We start from the raw sequence: 20,962 nt of genomic DNA, 5'->3' as shown, positions 1-20,962 counted from the left end.
AACTCTTCATACTATCACGACCTATTCCCGGTTATGACATTCCTTAACCAGAACGGGAAGAGAATAAACTGGCAAAGTTCATGCTTGTTATATATATATATAGTTTCGAAACAGTTATATGGACTAAGCTGTGAGAAATAGAATTGAGTTTTGCACCTCATATCTTGACGCAATGGCGAAGAAATTAATAGGAAAGAGGTTTAGTGGAGTGAGAACGAAAAGTAATAGAGGGAGCAAGAGTACTGACGACATGCAGCAGCAATCACCAGCCGAATGAGTGATCAACATCAACGATTGCATTAAAGAAGGAAATGTCATTGATTCAGGCAGATCATGGACTATCTATAGAGTTCCTAGAAACATGGCTGATATTCACAGGAATGCTTATATCCCCAAACTCGTGTCAATTGGTCCTTTTCACTACGGTGATAGGCTCTTACAACCTATGGAAGATCACAAGATGCGTTACCTCTGGTACATTTTGGGGTACAACTGCAACGATGAAGGTTGTACTACCCTCTCTGGTCAAGAACCCGGACCTTCAGCAGAGGTAGTGACACCACGGCTTAATGTATGTGTAGTGGTTGATTCCTTGGTGCTACCAAAGAAAAAGAATGGAGTCGTCGGTGTTCCTTTAGAGAGACTTGAAGCAGCCATGAAGGCATTAGAAAGGAAGACGAGAGAATGCTACTCAGAAACATTTAATTATATTGACAGCGAGGATTTCGTGCAGATGATGGTCATGGATGGTTGCTTTATTATCATGCTCTTTCGTCTTTACTACAAATACTACTATGAAGAAGGTTTACAGGTATGTGCTTCCAGTTGGTTAATCGTATGATATATAGTTCAATTTTGTGCAGTTTAATTGAAACTCCTTCGCAATTCAACAGGAACCTGTGAACGATCCAATTTTCTAAGCACGCTGGACGCTTCGCAGCCTTCAGCGCGACCTCTTGATGTTACAAAACCAGCTTCCATTTTTTGTTCTCCAGGAATTATTCAATTTAACTAGCTGTCCTGAACATGGCAATGTTTCTCTAGTTGAACTTGCGCTCCGCTTTTTCAATCCAATTATTCCAAGAGATCTAGAACTGATGAACATGGATGATTTAGTCGAAACAGATATTGTGTATGATCATCTTCTTTGCTTATTCCGGGGAAGTTTCATCACACCATTAAAATCTCAGTACAAGCGTGGAAAGAAGAAATTTCATCCGACAACTCCAAGCATCAGGCTTGCTCAACAAGAAAAACAATTGAACTACTGTGTTACAGAACTCCAGGAGGCAGGAATTAAGTTCATCAAGAAAGAGCAAAATGATGACCTACTTAGCATAGATTATGATGAAGATGGCATCTTAAGGATCCCTCAGCTACACATGGATGATAATACTGTCCCTCTCTTTCTAAATTCTATAGCTTATGAACAATGCCACGAAAAAGCACAACCCTATTTTACTAACCACTTCATTTTCTTTGATTGCTTAGTGAACACTTCCAAAGATACCGATATTCTACACAAGTATGGAATCCTAAATCATGTGCTAGGAAGTGACAAGGACGTAGCTCATCTAATCAATAAGTTATGTCGAGAGATAGTATACGATGTTGATGTGAATCACTTACAAAGACAAATGAAGGGACTAAACAACTATTACAAGACGTACTACAGTACTACATGGCATATTTGGATGAGGAATTTGGTCCATCAGTACTTCAGCAGTCCATGGACATTTCTTTCGCTCATTGCAGCCATCTTTTTGTTGATATTGACGACAGCCCAGACCTTCTTTGCTGTTTATTCTTATTTTAAACCGTCCCCGCCATAACACTTGATTGTATGTTTCAGTCATATTTCTCATGTCTTCCTAAGCTCTGTATTGTTTCCCAGCTACTACTTTGGACTAGATAAGTTTCTCTAATTCTCTTGTAACTTGTGCTATCACAAATCTTAATGACCAAATGTAATAAAGCGTAATGTTTTCTTTTATTGTGTCACTTCCACATTTACGAATTCCTATGTTGTCAAAGGCGCGCTATTAAGACGTTTGATCACTCAAATTCCTCTTGAAAATGCGATGACCCCTATTCACCCAACTGGGTGCCTTGAGGAAATTGGGTTGTTTCTTTGCTAAAACATCAATCAAAAGAAGCAACTTGATAACTAAAGCCCGATGTCAACCCCAGCTATTGATTAGTACAATTCTGTGAGACTTATAAGCTTCTAAATGTGATGAAATCATTAACTTGGATACACAAGCAAGCATTGTATCGACGTTTTCCATTGATGCATATAAACAAACACTTAAGGTGCAGTATTTAAAAGCAAATAAATCTTAGTAAAACATCACTGGTCAGATTGAATGCAGCGTTAGATTTCGAAAGCAAAATTGTATTACCTTTGAATCGAGGGTCACTTCTTAATGACATTCTGAGCAGAAGAAAATGCATATCCACTTGTAGTTATTGATAAAATATTCTTTCATTTATGAAATTTCTTATGTAGCTACACAAAACTCTTTCTCAATCTCTCTCCCTCTCTGATTGATTATTATCTGATTACAAGGTTCAGAGGAAAAAATAAATTAAATAACGACTGGACCGTCAATCAGATGCCAACAACCCGAAAGTTCAATCTTCGTAACCAAATCGAGTGAAGAGTCATATGAAAGACGTCGAATCGCTTAGGAGAGTCATTAGTCACAACAAAATGTTTCTGAACTTGTTTCACTCTCCTTTGCATTCTAATGTACTGACTTTACGATATTCCCATTAGAATTTTCTTTATATTTGGAATGTCACTAACAGAAATCTGAACTGAAAATGACTTCCAATTTAAAACATCGCTGAACGGAGGAACATAATGATCAGAGATCAACACCGGAACGCATTCTGCATAGATTGCTTCGACAATTCTAGGACTGGCAACTTCATACCCACTTGGGCAGAGACAGATTTTGCTAGTCTTCATCATATTTTCGTAAGACACTCCTTCTGGGACCCTGTCATAAACCAGAACATCTTGATCTTTGTTTTTCCATTGATTCAGAAGCAAATATCTGATATGACCATGCAGACCCCCAGCGAAGAATGCAAGTATGGTACGTCCAGAAGGTGAAAGACCACCTAGCTGAGCAGTTGCATATGCAGTTCGTAAATGAATCTCAGGAAGTGATGCATCTTTGGAGGGGTTGAATCCTTCTGAGGTGTTAGCATTGCATAATACCCGAATGGAATTGTTGAATAGCTCAGGAACGAAAGAAGATGTACGAGGCCCCTATAACAAACAGACGAAGAATCTTAGAACAGTTATTTCCCATTATCTCTAGCTCAAGCCAACAATGTCAGATGTTTAATCGAGTAATTACCCAGTCGTGACACGACAGCATGAAATGATCGCCACCGTTGCTCCGGTTCCAGTATGGATATTTACGAGCAACAACATCTACATAGTCCACCACAGTGCGACCAATGGATTTGATTTCGTGGGAATCAGGCACGTAAAGGTACTGAACCATCCTTACAACACTAAATGGCAGAAAGAAAACGTGTGCTTCATCGGGATTTTTAGTTCGGAAATGATTATTCATCTCCATTTGGTGAATGAACAATCCTTCCGTGGAGTAAATGCTTTTGCATGGACCGTCGTGGAATATTGGTAGCTCTCCTTCTTCGTATACAAATATCTTGAATTTCTTCTCCATCTCAATATAACTTCTGAAAATTTCACAATAGAATTGGATTAAGCAAGCTACAACTAGTGACACTTTTTAACATTTAACCGAAGTTCAATAACAGGAGTTGAATATTTGTACCGGTGAAATGAGTAGGCATTTTTGTAAGTGGCTCCTTGAGGAACATTATCTCTATCATTTTGGGCTATACTGCGATTCCTAGAAGCTCCTTTGATCAAACTTCGAGCTCTGGCAAGACCTACTTCAATCTTCTCTAATTTTGTGTATCTATGTTCATATTTTGTTGAAGGTGTATAATCTTCATTTGCGACGACCTTAATGGTAAATAATTAGGATTAGTTAGATTATCTCCACTAGTTTATCTGCTAGAATTTAAAGATTGATTAATTTGCTATTACTGCAATTTCAGTGGTCAAAAGAATGGTAAACTATAATTCAAAATATAGCTGTAGAAATGATGAGTTCAAAAAGTAGAGATAATGTAGCTTACTATTGACGGGGTTAGATCAGTAGCGTGCAGTTGTTGTGAATTGGCAGTTGACGAGCCGGAGGGCTTGATAAATGAGGTGGAAGAATTGAAGAGGGCTTGTTGCTCATGATCATCTTCATTCATGTCCGAAACCGGCAGTAGTATGGCTTCGCCATCATTAGTCCTAGTTTTATTACTGTTAGCAGTATCAGTACTGTCAATGTGGTTAGTTTTAATATTATCCCAAGTTCACCATCGCTGAGAAGCCAAAGAGAACAAGTGGTTGGATGGAGTAGTAGTGCTACTACTGACAGAATTTGGTATACAAACTACAATTAGCGAGACTAGTATCAGAGGAACCAAAACCAGAAGAAACAATATTGACGACGATGATTTACACGGTACAGAATGTGAAGAAGAAGCTGACAGTTGCATTTCCTGTTTTTTCATCTCTCTATATGCAAAGTTGTCCTCTTAATTCTTCTACTATAGACATACAATATATATTTTTAATGTCGGGCGGCAGATTAATATTCATTGCTTCGTTGCCCAGTTATTCTTTGCTGCTGCTGATGGGTGTATCTAATTGAAAGTTGAAGATGAAGATAAATATATATACTCCCCCACCTTATAAGCTGTCGTATAGATAAAGAGTTCCTAACTTTTACAAAGTGACAACACTGTTCATATTTCAGTCCTCCCTTCACATTATCAAAATATTTGTTTAGGTGAGAACTGGTATTTTTCACTGCTTAACTAAAGAGGAAACAATAAAAGGCATTGACGCATTGTCTTGAATTAAGTAGCACCTTTTGATTTTGTGCCGTGAATCAGACGTGACTGATCATATTTTTATGGGGTTTAGCATTTTATAAAGTCGTTTACTTATAAGAAAAGAATGAACACCTAAAAATTGGCTGACAGATAAATTGTATTAAGGCTCTAGATGATGAAAAATTAAGTGCAACAGGGAATTAAGATTTCAAGATTAATAATAATAACAAAAATAACAAAATAAGAAAGCAGACTTCCAAACCCAAAGTCTCTTAATCCCTGTTCAAAAATGATGTGATTTAACTTGATTTCAGTGAAAATTTGAAGGTCTTTGGGAAGTTTCCCAGAGGGAAGCTATCGTTACTTCTGACGCTACCGCCTCTTTTGTTACTGTAACCCGCATAGAGGGATGAGCGAAAATCTACTTTTTCTATCAAAATAAGACCAGCTTCATTAGCAAGTTCTTCGATCTCCCATCGATTGTAAGGGTGGTCATCCCTGTGTGCAACATGAACTTCACCATCTTCTTTCAACATCTTCCTCGAACTCTTGAAAAATCCTGATAAGAGATCCTTGTGCCTCCTGTAGTCAACACAATAAAAATGAACGGCAACTGGATTAACTTCCTTTATCTCATTCAAACGAAAAAAAGTTTCCAATAGGTTTGTCAGGACTTACTGAATGACGTAGGGACGATTTTCTCTCATATAGAAATGTCCTGCATGGGGAAAGTTGTAAACTATACGGTTGAACTTCATGCGGGCTAATACTGGATAGCAAGATGACGACGCCATGAAATTAACATCCACGTTGTGCAGAACCAAGCATCCCATGCTCTGGAGGTCTTTGATATTTAACTCAGAACTTGGTAACCTTGTATACAGTGTATCTGAATTTAGCAGACATTTACGACAATTAATAACGCTGCAGTGCATATAAACAACGATAAAGCCATGCTTACAAAAGAAGAAAAGTAAATTAAAAGAAAGGTAACCTTCGGAATCTATAGTGGTGGCTACCATATTGGAAGCAGAGCGAAAAGCCCTAGCTAAACAAGCTGAGAATGAAAAATCTCCTTCTCCAACTAGTAGTATCTTATGAGAGCTGCTGTAATGTGTTATCCATCTTTCAGTAGTAGCATTACTGTCCATTTGCTTGTACAGCTGACTTACTCAGATCGAACTTCTTCTCCTTCCATCACCCAGCAAACTATCTTATATGGGTGTAGATTTAAAATACACTTATTGGGTCAATGGTCTTCACTACCTTTTCCACTTCTTCCATCAATTAATTTTCATAAGTTTCCATAAGAATGGATTAAAAGACTTCTCACTTACCGAGAGAGAAGGAGAAAGTGAAGAAGCAGAGCTAGCTGTATGCATGCGTGTACATTTCAAGACAAAATCCTGAGAGTCTCTATTTCAATTACCTCGCATCAATATAATGGTTGAGGTTGTCTATTTAATGGGATTTTAATGCTTATTTGTATTAAGATAGACCGGAGATATAGCCCCAGTATCATCTTACAAATTAGTCAAGAGACCAATTTCATGGCTTGTGGGAGCAAGAATCGTTAATTCGCCAGCAATGACAAAGATGTAAATATCAAGTCTAAGATGGGGATAGCATATTTCTGTTAGTCGCAAGTTGTTTAGCTTAATAAGTATTTGGTACTGTAAAATGATAGCGTGTTTCAGACGAAACATAATCCCATTTTACAGCAGCTTTCGAAAGCAGCTTTAAGAAAATGTTGAGTGTTCAAATGAAGAAATCTGTATCAAAGCATACTATTGACTTTCAGAATCCAAAAATTGATAGGAACCAATATCGATCAAAAAACAATTTGCAATTTAAGTTTGTAATAAAAACAATCTGTGTTTTTACATTTGCTTAAAACTCTTCAACATGTTCTTTTCAAGCTTTCTGCTTTCACATTCAATATAGAGATTGGCATTCACGTTCAACTACGAATCAATATGTTTTGTTTTTTTTAACTGGTGAGAATTTGAAGGTCATTGGGAAGTCTCCAAAACCAAATGAATCCCAGCTCTTGATGCGACTGCCTCGCTTATTGCTGTACGACGGATAATTTTCAGGACGAAACTTTACTTTCTCAATCAAAAAAAGACCAGCTTTCTTGGCAAGTTCCTCAATATCCCATGTATTGTAAGGGTAATCATCCCTGTGTGCAACATGTACTTCACCATCTTCCCTCAGCAACTTTCTAGAGCTTTTGAAAAACCCTGATAAGAGTACCTGGTGCCTCCTGTACAATTGAATCACATCACACAAAGGCAGTGGAATCAAGCATTTATTCATCACAAGGAGACTGTACTCACTACTCAGTCTAACTAACTTTACATACATGATCCTCATATCATATAAATCTTGTACTTACCAGATGAGCTCAAAATCTTCTTCGCGTAATTTGCGCCAATGCCCTGCATGCGGAAAGTTGTAGATGATGCGATCAAACTTCATATTCACTACTTTTGAGTTTGCTGATGCCATGAAATGAACATCAATTTCATGCAAAACCAAGCATCCAAGGCGCCGGAGGTCAAAAATGTGTAGCTTAGAACTTGGTAACCTTCTGTCTAGTGTTACTGAGAATTTATGGTTAGACAGATTAAGGACTATCAACTTGTATCAAGTCAAATATACACTAATTTACAAAAGTACATACAAGCAAATGAAGAAGAAATTGAAAATCACCTTTGGAATCCAATGAGGTGGCAACCATATTGGAAGCAGAGCCAAAAGCATGTGCTAAACAAGCTGCAAATGAAAAATCCCCTTCCCAGCTAGTAGTATCTTTTGAGAGCTATTATAGTGTGTTATCCATCGCACAGATGTAGTACTGCTAGTAGAACTATTTCTTTTCTTCTGCTCCTCATCTCCTTCTTTTTCTGGTACTGCTATTAGCTCTTCGTCTTCTGCAGTTGATCCATTTTGTTTGTCTGGTGAACTTACAAACAAATCTTCTCCGCTATGATTGAGACATTCATTTCCGATAACGCAGGGCAGTGACTGCGAATTCATATTCATGTCGGACGAGGATGAGATTGTTCCTGCAACCACATATTTCATCTCTTCTGTAGTATCGAGATTATTATTACCATCATTGTCAAGAAGCTCTCTTTTTTCCACTCTTGTTAATTCATCTACCCTGTCGTGATCTTCGAGATCTCTAAGGTTTGCTTTATGATCTTCTTCTTTTTGGCAGGAGTACTGTAGTACTGATTTTGGAATATCAAATGATGAGGTGGCCAAAACAATTCGTTTCTCGACTTTGTCCTCGTGATTTGCATCATCAATTAGTAGACTTCTAACAAATGGATGCATGAGTAGTACTGGTTCACCCTCGTCGTTACTAATACCTGGATTAGAGGGGATGACATCTGATGATTCAGTTGAAATCATTGGATGACCTTCTGACAAAACCTCTAATGTATCAATAACATTTGAGACAAGGTTGCTCATTTTCAAGCACGAATAGATAGCGTCACACTCCCAGAAAAATGCATGAAAGCAGACACACTTGGAGTAGTATATAGAGAAGATGGCTCTGCAACTGAATGGATGGAATACATAAGTCATCTTCACTTCTTTAATCTATTCATTTCTGTTATTTCCCAAAAGCAAAGGAAATTAAGAGACTTTTCACTTCCCAATGACAGGGGAAGATGAAGAAACAGAACTGGCTTGCTCTATGGAGTACATGCGTAATAATTGTCACAAATTTCCAAGTTCAGTTCTCCCAATGCTTGAATCTTGGTCTTGCATGATACCCGAATAGAGAGGGATGAGGGGATGTCTCTCCTTGATTGCATTCAGTGTTGGTATTACAAATTATAGCCAACCAAAAAAAAAAAGGACTAATTGAGCACCATACATGAGCTTACACACGGAAATTAAATCCAAGTATGTGAACCGAGTAAACACTGTCAAACTGAAGAATAGACCACGTCAATCAAGAGGTAAATAAATGTGGGTGCTCTAGCAAAATCATGGAGCAAGCCACAGAGTCTCAGAGTATCACAACATCAACTATGTTTTGGGATATCCGTACGTGTAGTTTACGTTTCATAGCAATTTCGTATTTCAGAACTTTACTTCAGCTTATACTTCATTGTATAACCAACAAAGTGTAAGAGTGTAAGACCAATCAAATTTAGAAAGAGGGTACGACTGAGAACACTGCAATACTAGGTAAAGTAAGACGTGATTTTATCTGGCTCCTTGGAGTAAGCATGTAAGATAAGAAATTAAATGGCTCAAAATGAAGAAACCATTAAATCTAGCTAAATTCACATTTCAACCTTAAGTGAGAGGTGCAGAAACAGTTAAGTTTGTACTTGGTTTTTAAAAATTTTGATATGAGTTGTTTGAGTGACAAATAAGTGCAAATCTGTATTTATAACATGTCATTACACTGTAGCAAGAGATTTCTAGATATTATTTTGGATGATTTCAAATCGATAATTGCGATGCTTGACGGATGGATTCACCAGTTTGAGATACTGTATATATAAGAAGTTGAATTACTTAATCGAGAATTTGTAAGTAAGAGGAGATTCTCCTAGAAAGAACTCTTTGTCAGGCTCGACATCTCCACCTCTCTAGTTGCTATAACCCGGATAGTCAGATTTTTGAAATTTCACTTTTCCTATCAATTGAAGACCAGCATCGTTGGCAAGTTTCTTGATCTCCCTTTGGTTGTATGGGAAATCATTCCTGTGTGAGACATGAATTTCACCAGCTTTATTCAACATCTTACTCGCACTCTTGAAAAATCCCAGTAAGAGCTTCTTATGCATCCTGCATTTATAACCATGAATCAAGGAAAACCAAATTAGTTCATGCAAGTTTCATTTATGAAGGAGACCTGTATATGCACGCTCTAAATACTTACTCGATGAGAAAGCCATCAGTTTCATATAACGGAGGAAAATGACCAGCATGTGGGAAATTGAAGACAATGCGATCGAACTTCATGTTCATTAAATCTGAGTCATATAACATGTCATGAACACCAACTTCATGTAAAACAAGGCATCCCAACTTCTGGAGCTGCCTTATGTTTTTCCTAGCGCCTGAATATTTCTCCAGTAGCGTTTCTGAGCATTCAAAGCAAAAGTAAAAAAAATTATACTCCAAACACGAAATATAGACCGAGCACCAAAGAAAACACACAAACACGAAACAAATACGTCATGATAATAGCATACGCAAAGAGAATGATCAAGTGTAAAGTTCATTTGTCAGATGATGAAGAGGAAAATGAATGCACAGTTTAGATACTAAATCTGTAATACAAGTCTAGAAAATGAAACTAGTAGTACCTTCCGTATCCAAAGAGGTAGCAACCATGTCTGTAGCAGAGCCGAAGGCATTCGCTAAGCAAGCTGAGAATGAAAAATCACCCTCTCCAACCAATAGTATCCTTTGAGACCTATTGTAGTGTGTTATGGTTCCTTCACTACTTTTCTTTTTCTCTTTTTGTAGATCAGAAGTAGTTTTCAGTTCAACATCATGACCCTCTCTTTTCTTCACTACTACTTCTTGTGTTCTATGAATTTCTCTTATTTCTCTGGTTAAGATATTCGATCTAGTTGAATCTCGAATTGGAACTGGGGTTGGTTTTTGATACCACTCATTTGCGGATGAAACAGTACTACTACAACTTTCATCTTTGTTAATATTGTCTTCCTTACATGCTCTTTCAGAGGTGTTTGAGAAAAAGTTGCCCATTTTAAGCTTCGTTACTTTCCCCTTCTTCTTTGCAGAGCATATATATACAATGCATATTCATGACTCTTCAACTAGCTAGTTAGTGTGTTAATGCACCTTTGACCCAGTACAGGAATAAGAATGAGTAGGCCTAGGCTGTTCAAAGTGGCTCATTAACTTCTTGTATATATCCTAGTACTCGTATTAATTAGTAGTTAATTCCCCAGGAAATAAAACAAGTTTCGAGTAACAAGATGAAGCAAGGGCATAGTAATACATGCACTTAGATAGACTGGACACTGATTCACAGAGATGACTAAGTATTTAGGCATCAGGCATGCAAGGCTTCAGTTTTCAAAAATTCGTTCATCTTTGGGAATAAAATATGCAATGAATTATACTTCATGGGGGCCATGGATAATTGCTCCTGTGGGTTCAATAGCTTTAAGTTGTCAATCAGTTGAGTTTTTATCCAAACGGGCAATTTGATTCATTCTCTTTGAATAACAAAAATTCTTCATATTGAATTTCAACTTTGAGGGATTGTAGTGTCCACACGATTGAAAGGGATATTTAAGTTTCGCCAGAAATTTAGTAGAAAACTGATTCAAGGATCAAGATTCTAAGGTTAAAAGATTGATAATCAAATTGATAATAATAATAATGATAATAAGATGTTCCCTAAAACAAGAAGGCATAGCCTTTAAATAGGTTCCCAAGAACCGAGTAAACAGAAAAGAAAAAGGAAATTGACGTAAACTAGGAAAGACAAGGCTTGCAAAGCAAGTAAGCTAAACAGAAACGTTGGATCAACTGTTATAGTTGATACGCGCACAAAGGATCAACAGTCATAGTTGATACGGCTGTAAAAGGATCAACAATCATTGTTGATACAAAAAAATGGATCAACATAAAGAGTTGATACAGAGAAAGATGTACTACATCAGTCCCCCCTTCTTGAAAGAAACTCTCCCTCGAGTTAATGAGTAGAAAGAACTTCATTCTCTCCAGGAAAAGTAAATATTTCTTGCACATTGAAGATATTAGAGATGTTCCAATTCGATGGAAGATCAATAACATATGCATTATCACTTATTTTCTTCAAAATCTTAATGGTCCATATTTCTTCATCTTGGTCTTATTGTAAGTACCAGTAGGAAATCTTTCTTTTCTGAGATGAATCATAACCAACTCTCCTTCTTCAAATGTTTTAAGTCTTTTATGCTGATTTGCATCCTCCTTGTACTTGTTATTAGAAGCTGCAAACTTTGTTTTAACTTCTTGATGTATGATTGAAGCTTTTTCAACAAAATTGTCTGCATTAACATTTGATTTTTGCAACTTGGGAAGCACCACCAAATACAAAATATGATTAGGAACTTTAGAGTAAACAATCTCAAAAGTGTCTTACCTGTGGATCGATTGATTGAAGTATTATAAGCAAATTCCGTATTGGGAAGAAAATTATCCCATTGCTTCTCTTTTCCTCCGATAACTTTGGCTCTAATCAGATTTCCTAAAGATCCATTAGCCACTTCAGTTTGTCCATCTGTTTGAGGATGAGTAGTTGTGCTATACTGAAGTTTAGTTCCCAAACGCATCCATAAAGACTTCCAGAAATAGCTCAAAAATTTAGTATCTCTATCATAAGTGATTGTTTTGGGAACTCCATGCAGACGTACCGCCTCTTTGAAAAATAAATAAGCAACATTTGAGGCATCTGTAGTTTTCTTGCAGGCTATAAAGTGAGCCATTTTTGAATAACGATCAACAACTACTAAAATAGAATCATTCCCCCTGCAAGTACGTGGTAATCCAAGTACAAAATCCATGCTAATATCCACCCAAGGAGCATCGGGAATTGGAAGTGGAGTATATAAACCTGTATTTTGAATATTTCCTTTAGACTGCTGGAAAACCATGCATTTGTGTATGTACCTTTGAACATCACGTTTGAGAGAAGGCCAGAAATAACGTTCTTCAACCAAAGCAATGGTTTTTATCTTTTCCAAAATGTCCACCAAGTCCACTTCCATGTAATTCTTGAATAAGATGAAGACGTAAAGAACAATGTGGAATACACAAACGATTCCTTTTAAAAAGAAATCCATCTTGAATAAGATAATCATCAACACTGCATGTTGAAGACCCACACTTTTCCCATAAATTCTTAAACTCTTTGTCTTCACCATAAAGATCTTTCAAGAAATCAAAAGCTAAACTCTCATGTTTAAGAGCAACTAGAAGATGAGCTCTCCTACTCAAAGCATCAACAACTTGATTAAGTTTTCCACTCTGATGTTTAATGGAAAATGTATATTGATTGATAGTTGAAAACCACCTATCATGCATCCTGTTGACCTTTGTTGAGAGCTTGATTGTCAGTGTTAACAACAAACTCACTATAAATAATATAAGGATGTCAATTCTTAAGAGATTGAACAAGAGCAATTAATTCCAACTCATAAGTTGACTAGTTCTTCCTTGTATCGGAATTATTTTCACTATAATATGCAACTGGATATCCTTCTTGAGATAATACAACACCAATGGCAACAACAGAAGCATCACAATGAATTTCAAAAGGTTTATCAAAGTTTGGCATGGCAAGAACAGGTGCACTGCACAATTTTTCCTTAAGAAGATTAAAGATCTTATCTGCTTCTTCAGTCCATTCAAAAGTATCACACTTCAAACAATCTGTCAAACCGGCTGCAATTGTACTAAAGTTTCTCATAAATCTTCTATAAAATGAGGCTAACTCATGAAAACTTCTTACTTCACGTATAGATGTTGGAGTAGGCCATTCTACAATTGCCTTAACTTTAGAATCATCCACAAAAATACCAATATCAGAAACAACATAGCCTAGGAAAATGACTTTGTTTGTAAAGAAGGTGCATTTCTATAAGTTCACATACAAAACATTGTCTTGAAGTGCTTTAAAAACTTGAGATAAATGTGTAAGATGTTCTTCTTCACTGTTGTTAAAGATTAAGATGTCGTCAAAATAAACAATGACAAATTTTCCAAGAAAAGGTTGCAAAACTTGATTCATGAGACGCATGAAAGTGCTAGGAGCATTATATAAACCAAAAGGCACTACCAACCATTCATATAATCCTTCTTTTGTCTTGAATGCTGTCTTCCACTCATCACCTTCACGGATTCGTGTTTGATAATACCCACTATGCAAATCAAGCTTAGTAAACACTTTAGCACCAGAAAGCATATCAATCATATCATCGATTCTTGGTATGGGAAACCTATATGGTATAGTAACTCTGTTTAAATCTCTAGAGTCTATACACATACGATATCCACCATCCTTCTTGTCTACTAAAAAGCCTGGACTAGCACAAGGACTTTTGCTAAGTCTTGTCTAACCTTTTTGTAACAAATCATCAACCTGACCTTGTAAAATATCATGCTCTCTAGGACTTAACCTATAATGAGGTTGATTAGGAATAGAAGTTCCAGGTATAAAGTCTATCTGATGTTGTAGATGTCTTAATGAAGGCAAAATATTTGGTAACTCAGCAGGAAATAAGTCACTAAAAGAAGATAATAAAGGTTGTACCTTGTCTGGAATCTCCACCATTGGCTTAGTAACTTCATGAGAACTTAGAGAATGAGGGTTCAAATAATGAACAACGATAGCTACTAATGAAGTAGTCTTCTTATCTGCTGGTTCCTTGATTGAAGAAGAAGATTGTAAAGGCCACAAAACCTTGGTAAAACCTTCATGAATAAAGGAATAAGTATTCTCATAGAAATTATGAACAACATGAATATCATACTGCCATGGTCTTCCCAATAATAAACTGGCTGCAGTCATGTTGATCACATCACACAAAGCATAATCAGAATAACAATGGAAAGAAAATTTCACCAAACATTGATGAGTTGTTGAGTGGATGAACTGATTATCCAACCAACTGAATATGGTTTTGGATGAAGAGTAAAAGATAAACCAAGTTTCTCAACTAATTTAGCAGAAACATAGTTCTCTGTACAGCCACTGTCAATGATCATGTTGTGGAGCTTTTCTTTAATAAGACAATGAGATCTGAAAATACTATATCTTTGAGTAGGACATGGTTAAGTAATTAAAACTAGTCGAATTACGCCAAGAAAATATGCATCAAAAGTCTCATGTTCCTGAAGGTAAAGTAACTCATCATCTCCAAGAGCTTCTTCTTCCAGTTGTTCTTCCTGAGTTTCATTAATGTAAGCATGAAACTTGCGACACTCACTAGAAGTGTGGCCAGTTTGGTTGCACTTATTACATCTATCCCCCCGAAACTTTGAATAAGGATTAGTTGTTTTAGGTAAAGGAGGAAATTGTTATTGAAATTGATTACCTCTGGTATTACGAGCAACATCTCATTGTGGAGCAGCCTGAGATGGCTTAGCAGATGGTATATTCATCATTGGAGCAATTTCTGGAGAAATAGATGTTTGTTGTTGCTGATATGGTTGGCTTATGCTTCTATCATGTGGATCAACAAAGACAGTTGACCCTTTCGAATATGGATCAACAACGACTGTTGAACCTTTTGAATATGGATCAACAACTACTATTGATCCTCTTTCACCCTGGTAACCATAAGAAGAGTTATATGGTCTGAAAGCTTTAAAATAATGTTGATAACGAGCCTGACGTGGAGTTGTTTGTCTAGAAGTACTGAGGACACGCCTTTCAATCTTAATAGCTTGTTAGATTTCTTCAACCGTAGTAAACACAGATGGTGTCATACCCTGTTGAATGAAGTTTTTCAAACCATCAAAAAAATGTGCAACTAATTGCTCCTCAGTTTCATTCAATTGGTTACGAGCAACTAAAGCATAAAACTCAGCAACGTATTCTTCAACTAGTCTGGCTCCTTTTCGACAGTTCTGAAGCTTAATAAAAAGTTGTTGCATGTAATCTTTAGGAAGAAACTTAGCTTTTAACAATTTTTTCATTCTTTTCCATGTATGTATGGGAGGTTTATGAGCATTGCGTCGATCTTTACCGAGTTTTTCCCGCCAAGCTGCAGCTCCACCTTTTAACTTATAAGCTACCAGCTTAACTTGAGACAATTCAGGGAACTTCCATGAAGTTGAAAAAGGAATCTACATCATAAAACCAATCCAGTAATTCTTCAATATGTAAACCACCATGAAAATTAGGGATATCAGCCTTCAACTTATATTCTGGTAAAGTTCCATAAGGATTCACACCAGATTTCAATCATTTTTCATCAATCCATTGTTGCTCTTGGATTTCTTCGGCCTTGTCATCTTCATCATAATGGAGGGGAACTGTAACTAGCTTTTTGTTGACATAACCTTCTAAAGGTTCCCTGTGGTTAAGTTTATGGGAGATATTCTCAGGAATATTATCATTCTGAGTAAAAAAAGGTGTAACTTTTTTTGTTACATCATCTTCTTTTTCTTCAGTTTTCTTTTCTCCTTCTTTTGTATCATCAGTTAAATTAGGAATGTCTTTGTCATCCAGACCTGCATGTTTCCATAACTTTTCTAGACACTCTCCTTGGAATAACAATCTTTTTTTGATAGTTCCAAACTGCTTTGTAAAATCATCTGTAAGAGTCTGGACTTCAGTTTAATTGGTATCAAACTTTTGTTCCAGAGATTGATTAATGATTTTTCGTGGTTGTAGTAATGAGGTCCAAACTCTCGGACTTGTGAAGATTAAATTTAAAGGTTTAATAAAATTATATACAAAATTATTAACAATGGGTGCGAGAGGTAACCAAGACACTAGATTCCACTATTATGCAAAATTGAATGATAAATATTTCAAAACTCTATTCAATTCTTAAGTCCTCTTTTATCTTTAATTCACTATCAATCATACAGATTCTCAAACATTATTTGTAAACCTTAAGCATAGATTATCAAGAGATTAAACCAAGCATAACCTATCAAACTGAATAACAAATAATTAAGACAATCATTCAAACAATTTAAAACTCTGCAAAAGCAGCGATTAGGTAAATTATATAATTAAATGAAATAGTTACCCATTTATGTTGCGTGAATAGCTTCCTCCATTGCCTTGGTTACGAGGGAATTAACTCATCATAGTAAAAATTCTCTCAAAATAATTTATTATGGCTCAAAAATGGTTCACAATGATGAAACGGAGAGAAAATGGTGAAAATCAGGTGTTTGCAACGTTTATAATCGTTGCATAACCCGTTATCTCTTAAGTGTTGTAGTCGTTGGAAAACTACGACCCACGTTCCGATGTCGCTGTTATAGTTGAAGAACGACTGCTCTGGCAGGTCCGTTCTTCGTGTTCTTCACGTTCTTCATCATCATCATCAGCAGCAGCAGAGTTCTGAAAACTCTTTATTTCTGCTTCTCTGGCCCTCCTATCGACTCCCAAAACTCTCGACACCCTCTCTAGTAGACCCAAAGAGCCTATTTATACCCAACAACATCTCCAAATCTCGCCAATAACTCCAATATAATTCTTCATTATGCGGGCAGTGAATAACAATATTTTCCGAATATTTTCTTACCAAACTTGGAATTTCTTGCGTAAAATTCCTCCCTCCACGCTCCAAATCGATTCTTCACGACCCAAAGTGTTGATCGAGCCATTCCACATCATCAGAACACGTCCATAACTCTCCATGACGCGTGATTATCATCCTCCAGTGCATGCTTGCCCTGTTTTGAACTCGAGAATCAAAACACGTATTCCAGACAAATTTGATCGAAACCACCACCCAAACTTTGTTCCTTATGCCAAATCACATCTTTCTGCCAATTTTCAGTGATTGAATCACACTCTAACCCATTCATTTTGACAATCAAAATTCTGCCAGTTGAAAACTTCATTTCCCGCCAAAAACACAAATTCAAATTGTTGAAGAAGTTGCCCCTTATCCAGAGTGCTGGGGTGCGAATATCAATTGGGGTGGAAATAGTAATTTTTCTGGGTTCCTCCGGGACATTTCTGGGACGCTTTTGGTGCATTTCTGGGGTGCCTACGGTACATTTCTCCGGGGTGTAAAACACTGCTTTTTGAGCCCATTTCGCTGCAAGGGCTTATTTCTCTAAAATTTCCTACAAGAACACAAAATAACACAATAAGTAATTAATCGAGTCTAACAATACATAACATTGAGAACAAAATAGACACATAAATGCGTCTATCAGAGATGTAATTGAGATTTGAAGAGTTTTCAAAAGTTCTGCGATTTCAGTTAGGGTAAGAGATTTATCTGCCATTGAAACACAAAATAGGGTTTTGAGTTTGTGCGGAAGCTGTGAAGGATCTGTCTTTAGATAGAAATATAAAGACTCTGTATCTGATACCAACTAGTGTAGCACAGAACAGGATTGAAAGGGATATTTAAGTTTCGTCAGAAACTTAATAGAAAACTGATTCAAGGATCAAGTAACTAAGGTTAAAAGATTGATAATCAAATTGATAATAATAATACTGATAATAAGATGTTCCTTAAAACAAGAAGGCATAGCCTTTCAATAGGTTCACAAGAACCGACTAAACAGAAAAGAAAAAGGAAATTGACGTAAGCTAGGAAAGACAAGGCTTGCAAAGCAAGTAAGCTAAACAGAAACGTTGGATCAACTGTTATAGTTGATACGCGCACAAAGGATCAACAGTCATAGTTGATACGGCTGTAAAAGAATCAACAATCATTGTTGATACAAAACAATGGATCAACATAAAGAGTTGATACAGAGAAAGATGTACTACATCAGATTGGTTATGGGTTATTGTTAATAATGTAATAAAACAATCCAGAAAATCTGAGTTATTAACAATAAAATTCATTCGGCAACTAAGCATAAAACTGACTCACAAATATTCAAAGGATCGCGAATTGGAAATCACATGTGATCTTTCTCGTTACTCATAAATCATCGTAATTGATACATGTAGACAGTTGTGTCTCTAATATAACTGCCATATCATCTCTATGGTTCAATACGCTTAAGGTAATTTACGAGAGAATTTGAAGGTCTTTGGGAAGTATCCAAGACCAAAAGAATCATTATATTTTATGTTATTGCCTCTCCTGTTGAAGTATTCTGGTGTAGATGGGGAAAAATGGTTTGCTGGTTTTCTAGGAAAGTGAAGAGTCGAGCGTGCTGTCGAGACTCCTCAACCGAGCAAACTGCTGAACCTCACACAGATGCACCGCTGCAAAGGGGGTGCTTAGATTCGGGAAATCAATCTGTATGACTCAGGCCTAAACCAAGACAATGGCCGTTCCAGAATCAATTTGGTCGCAAAGAGGGAGATGGGTTGATCTGTAGGAGGGAAGCTGGGAGTTGTGTGGGATCAGTGATGATCAAGGATTGTGGGTGTGTTGAAGGTTTCTGTAATATTGCTGAACTGCTGAAATTGAGTTCTGTGAATAAGTTTATATCGAGTTGTTGACGGATAATGATGATAATCGATGATTGATGATATCCTGATGTCCTCGATTTAGACTTATTTATATTACAAGAATGATGTACCATTGATCCCTGTAAGTGTGACGGTTTCTTGAGTGAAAGAGTGGGAAAGTGGGAGATCGTGGTAAAGTCAGTTCCATGTCGTGCGAAGACTTGACTGATCGTGCACCCACTACTTTGCTAACTCCTTCAACCGTTTACACGACTTATACACATTTCTCGTTGTAGATGAATCCACGTGTTGTAGACCGCCAGACCAAAACCCTAAGTGATATCCCTCAATTTTGACGTGATTGATATTTCACGGATCGTGGAGTCTGCAAGGCAGGCGTGTATTAGTTGGTCAGTTGTTGACTGATTTAGACTGTGAGTCTAGTTTTGTTGAATCGAGCATAAGTGGTGAATGCTCAGCGATTCATGGATTGAACATGTAGTTCTCTGATATATCAATGAATTACTGATTAGAGCGACTGAGCAAGTATTGCTCAACTCGACGAATTGCCGAATATTGAGATTTTGTCGAGCAACTGAGCAAGTATTGCTCAGTATCGAGAGTTTGTCGAGCAACTGAGCAAGTACTGCTCAATTCGACGAATTCGATAATTTTGGTGTGCAACTGAGCCAGTATTGCTCAATTAAACAAAGTATTGAATATTGGTAATTTGACGTGAAATCGAGCAACTGTTGCTCAATTCGACAAACTACTGATGAATTACCGAATATTGATGGTTGGATCAATATTCGAGCAACTGAGCAAGTATTTCTCAATTCAAAGAATTATTTACTGGTGTCGTGACCCAATAAAATATTAGTCAAAAATATTGGAGAATTACCGAATATTATTAATTTGGATGTTGATTGCTGAATCAACGTAATTTTGTGTTTGAACTTGCTCAGAATGGTGATTCGTGGAGTGTTTGTTCGAAACCCTAATTTTTGATCAATCCTTCAACAATTGGTGAATTGCTCAAAATTGGTCATGAGTGAAGAGGGACCGACCACGTGGGATGATGAGCGTCCATGTGATTCCCAGTGCTCGAGTGAGCACGCACCAGGGTTCTCAGTTTGTGAGTTGGTGAAAGAACGATGATTAAATGCAGGTTTCATCATTTATTGAAATATTGCTGGATTCAACATTAGGTGACAAAACCTAGGTATGAGAGATGAGGACCGACCAAGAGATCATGGGACCGGCTCTTGGTGGTCAAGGGACCAGTTGTTGGTCATTTGAAGGATTCTCCAGTTGGTTGGAGAGAGTTCGGGCCCAGTATGAGCAATTGAGCAAATTAGGTCATAATTATGAAAACATGTGGGACCGGATTTGTGCAATCCCTAGGAATGACTCTGGTCGGTCATGGAGGCATGCACGTTTTTTCGTGGTGTCCGTGTTTCCATACTGAGAGTTTCGGTATTTTCCTGATGCGCGTTCGAGCAACATAGTGAAGAGTTTCATCTTGACTGAGAATTCTCGATTTTTGTTGGAATGAGTGTGTATGCTCAATTCATCAATATTTTGAAAATATTAAAATAAAAGTGTTTTAATATTTAAAATTTCCTTGAGAGGCTATCCAGTCGTGTGACTATGTTGGCTTTTGGTTTTTCGTGATTTGAGCAATATTTGAGAAAATATGGAGAAATCATGAATTTTGCTCAAACCCAGGAGTTTCATGAATTGAGGAAAATAATAATTATGCAAGGTTAGGGATTGCAAGGTGTGGGACCGACCATGGCTAGGGCATGGTCGGACGGCTAGGTTGCCCGGTCCCGCACACCTTTCCCTATTTTATTATTTTTCATGAATCCTTGAAGTTATGGAGAATCCACGAGTTTTTGTTGAAAC

The 20,962-nt window shown here is 37.0% G+C and overlaps 3 protein-coding genes and 1 pseudogene across 3 annotated transcripts; 1 reads left to right on the top strand and 3 right to left on the bottom strand.

Annotated features, from left to right (window-relative positions):
• Nucleotides 1–172: 172 nt before the first annotated feature.
• On the top strand, nt 173–1,929 carry LOC113291003 (annotated as a pseudogene).
• A 715-nt stretch (nt 1,930–2,644) lies between these two features.
• LOC113285820 (probable glycosyltransferase At5g03795) lies at nt 2,645–4,609 on the bottom strand. Its single transcript, XM_026534571.1, has 4 exons — nt 4,189–4,609; nt 3,819–4,012; nt 3,372–3,720; nt 2,645–3,280 (listed from the first exon to the last, which is right to left on the bottom strand). Exons 1-4 carry the CDS (start codon nt 4,309–4,311, stop codon nt 2,762–2,764), a joined length of 1,185 nt encoding a protein of 394 aa, XP_026390356.1. The 5' UTR covers nt 4,312–4,609; the 3' UTR covers nt 2,645–2,761.
• Nucleotides 4,610–5,240: 631 nt separating this feature from the next.
• LOC113291002 (uncharacterized protein At4g26485-like) lies at nt 5,241–6,092 on the bottom strand. Its single transcript, XM_026540585.1, has 3 exons — nt 5,936–6,092; nt 5,620–5,830; nt 5,241–5,523 (listed from the first exon to the last, which is right to left on the bottom strand). The coding sequence occupies exons 1-3, from the start codon at nt 6,090–6,092 to the stop codon at nt 5,241–5,243; spliced, it is 651 nt and encodes a 216-aa protein (XP_026396370.1).
• A 3,471-nt stretch (nt 6,093–9,563) lies between these two features.
• Nucleotides 9,564–10,695, bottom strand: LOC113291001 (uncharacterized protein At4g26485-like). The gene is made up of 3 exons (XM_026540584.1): nt 10,287–10,695; nt 9,857–10,061; nt 9,564–9,762 (listed from the first exon to the last, which is right to left on the bottom strand). The coding sequence occupies exons 1-3, from the start codon at nt 10,693–10,695 to the stop codon at nt 9,564–9,566; spliced, it is 813 nt and encodes a 270-aa protein (XP_026396369.1).
• Nucleotides 10,696–20,962: the final 10,267 nt, after the last annotated feature.

Source organism: Papaver somniferum, chromosome 6 (genome assembly GCF_003573695.1).
Source record: "Papaver somniferum cultivar HN1 chromosome 6, ASM357369v1, whole genome shotgun sequence".
NCBI classification, from domain to species: Eukaryota; Viridiplantae; Streptophyta; class Magnoliopsida; order Ranunculales; family Papaveraceae; genus Papaver; species Papaver somniferum.
The sequence above is the reverse complement of the archived record's forward strand: the minus strand, read 5'-3'. Positions and strand labels throughout refer to the sequence as shown.